Source organism: Phaenicophaeus curvirostris, chromosome 9, assembly GCF_032191515.1.
Source record: "Phaenicophaeus curvirostris isolate KB17595 chromosome 9, BPBGC_Pcur_1.0, whole genome shotgun sequence".
Lineage (NCBI taxonomy): Eukaryota > Metazoa > Chordata > Aves > Cuculiformes > Cuculidae > Phaenicophaeus > Phaenicophaeus curvirostris.
In genome coordinates, this window is record NC_091400.1 from 30782719 (window position 1) to 30785559 (window position 2841).

At 49.4% G+C, this 2841-nt stretch overlaps 1 protein-coding gene across 14 annotated transcripts in view; it reads right to left on the reverse strand.

Moving 5' to 3' along the window:
- Window positions 1-2588, reverse strand: part of EBF3 (EBF transcription factor 3) — a 119681-nt gene extending 117093 nt beyond the window's left edge. For all 14 annotated transcript variants that reach the window (XM_069863377.1, XM_069863371.1, XM_069863374.1 and 11 more), the window contains exons 1-4: window positions 1911-2588; window positions 1523-1679; window positions 1073-1136; window positions 298-353 (exon numbers count right to left, since the gene is read on the reverse strand). In XM_069863377.1, coding sequence (XP_069719478.1) covers window positions 298-353; window positions 1073-1136; window positions 1523-1679; window positions 1911-2044 — 411 coding nt within the window. In that variant the 5' untranslated portion in view covers window positions 2045-2588. The remainder of the gene's footprint in view (window positions 1-297; window positions 354-1072; window positions 1137-1522; window positions 1680-1910) is intronic.
- Window positions 2589-2841: the final 253 nt, after the last annotated feature.

Genomic DNA, 2841 nt, shown 5'->3' on the forward strand with positions numbered 1-2841 from the left:
CCCTTTCCTCTCTCTCTTGCTAATTAAATTATATCAAACATCTGTTCGCATGACGTTGTAGTGAATGCCACACACACTATTCAGTGATGCCAACGCTTCCTCGAATAGCAACAACACACCTTTTTCGCTTTTTTAAATATCCTCCAGTGATAAGTATCTGAATTATATGCTCAGTTAATGTTAAAAGTAGATGCGCTTTACCGGTGAAACATCCCCCACCACCACCTCCCCCCCTCCAGCAAGGGCAAAACACAAACTTAGCAACTTGCGCGTTGAGAAAAGCGTAAACTTTCTCACCTGTTTGGTCATTGAGTCTATTAGACGAACGTACAGGTCCTGCTCCGTCCTAACTCCTGGGGAGGGAAAGCAGAGACAAATTCCTATTAGGATTTCAATGGCGAACCACCCAAATTACATAACGAAGGCAGGAGGTTAACTGCGATGGGCAGGGATCGGCACTGGCGCCGGGCTTAAAAATAAAAATATTTAAAATAATAATAAAAAAAAAAATCAAGCAGAAGTCACATAGTGACAGAGTCCTCGCTCCCTCCCGAGCGTGGCCGTGCCCCGGAGAGCCCCCCCGGCCGGGCTGCCTGCCCCTGGCCAGGGATTTTAGGGAAAGCCGCGATCCCGGCGGTGGTTTGGGCGCTGGGACCGGCAAAACCCGCATCCCCCGAGCTGGGGACCCCGCTCCACCCGAGCTCCCCTCCGCCTGCTCCCTGCGCTCACCCCATCCCAATAATCACCCGTAATTCGCGAAACCGGAGGAAAAAAAAAAAAAAAAGAAAAAAGTCACTTAAAAGTGATGTTCTGCTGGAGCAGCTATCGATCCCCCCCCTTTTTTTTTTTTTTTACTTTCCACTTCAAGACCAACCGGTTAATCATGTGAAGTACCATTGACTTATTGATCGTTTATGTTTTGTTTTCCTTATATGCCAAGGAAAGAGCCGTGTTTACACGCGTGTAATTTTAATCTCAAAATCTTTATCTCCTTTTCCAAAAGGCCTTGAAAAAGAAAGTAGGACTTTTCTGCCGCACACGGACGTTCAAAAATGAGGTAACGACAACTTACCGTTGCTATACAACAACTGAAGTTTATAATGAATCCCATTGTTAGTTTTTTCATTGTTTGGCTCCTGCAAGCAACGATAAATAATTATATTTAGCACGGCAAACATCTCCCTCCTCCTGACGTACATTTTTTTTTCTCGTCCCTGAAGCGGCTCGGAATTATCAGTTTGCAGAAATTCAGCCCCCTTCGTGGAGCGCCGATGATGTCATTAGCTCGGTGCAAATCTGTCACGTTTAAGCCCTTTTTCCCCGCGTTGGAACGAGCCGGGGACGCGGCGCTTAAGTTTCTCAACCCGGGATGCGTTCGGAGAGGCCGTAATAACGGGGGGGAACCCGCACGTGGTCCGGGCGCCTCTGGAGTCCCGTTAGCTTGGAAACGATCTTTGATCAATTAAATCACGCTTAAACGTTAAGGAAGAGAAATAAATAAATAAACGAGAGGCAGACTTACTTTCTCTTTTTCCACAAAGTCCACAAAAGCTGTTCTCTCAATCTCCACTGGCTGCCCCTGCCTGTCGTACAGAGCTAAGACGAAGTGGAAAAAATTGGATTTTCTGAGATTGGAAGGCGGCTGTTTCTCGAAATGTGCCCGAGCCAGCCCCACGCCGCTGCGGGAAAAAACAAGACAAGGCGTGGGTGAGAGCGGCGGGGAAAGGGGCGCGCAGGCACCGCGGCCGCGGGGGGGACGCGGGGAAGCGCGGAGCGGAGCGCGGAGGCTGCTGTAAGTGATACGGGGCGGGCGGGTTCGGGGAGAGAGGGGGGGGTTGGGGTTGGATTTACGGCCGGGATGAGAAATACAGGAGGAGAAAACCGCCGGGAGAGGATTTTGGCAGACGTACCTTTGGGCGGCCGTGTTAGCATCCACTACCCCAGCCGTGTGCATCCAGGAGCGGACGGGATTCATCCCACTGCCCAGCGGTTCTTCTTTCATGGTCGTCCCACCTCTCGGTATATTTTCCTGAATCCCAAACATTAAAACAAATTTGGGCGAAACCAGCTCCTAACCAAAAGGGGTTAAAATTGAGGGAAATGTCAGATACGGGGTGGGTTGGTTGTTGCTTGATTTTCTCTCTCTCTCTCTCTCTCTCTCCTTGGCGACTGGAATATAAGAGATGACTTTACTCCCTGTGATCAGTAGGAGAAAAGCCCAGTTCAAGTCTTGCTTCCTTCTTCAATCTGTCCTGTATTGGCACGACATAAACAATTTACTGAGTACTTCTGTGCAGCGAGTTGGATGGCGTTCCAGTTTGGTGGTTTAAAAAAAAAAAAATAATAATAATAGGAAAAAAAAAAAAAAAGGAAGGAAAAAGTATAACTGCAGCCGGCAACACTGCGAGGTTGTTTTTTTGGGGGGGATGGGGGGGGAAAGGGGGGTAAAAGAATAAATATTTTTGTTGTTGTTTGCAGACGCGCTCAACGTGGTGTCATCCTAGTAAAAAGCGCCTCGGAAAAAAAAAAAAAAGGCTTCAGGACACTGCTGAATCGACCACTTTCTGGCAAGGCTCTGCTGCTCCAAAAGACAAATAAACGGGGAGAAGAGGAGGAAAGAGGCAAAAAAAAAAAAAAAAAAAAAAGAAGGGAGAGAAAAAAAAAAAAAAAAATTAGTGATTACCGCGGAGGTGTATCCCGGGCACACGGGAGAACGGGGCGCGGGCCCGCGGCGTCTCACGGAATGGACGGAGGCGCGCCGAGCCCGGCCCTCCCTCCCCGAGGAGCGCGCCCTTCCCCGGGAGCCGGGCCCCCGCCGCCGCGGGAGAGGTCGCGTCACTG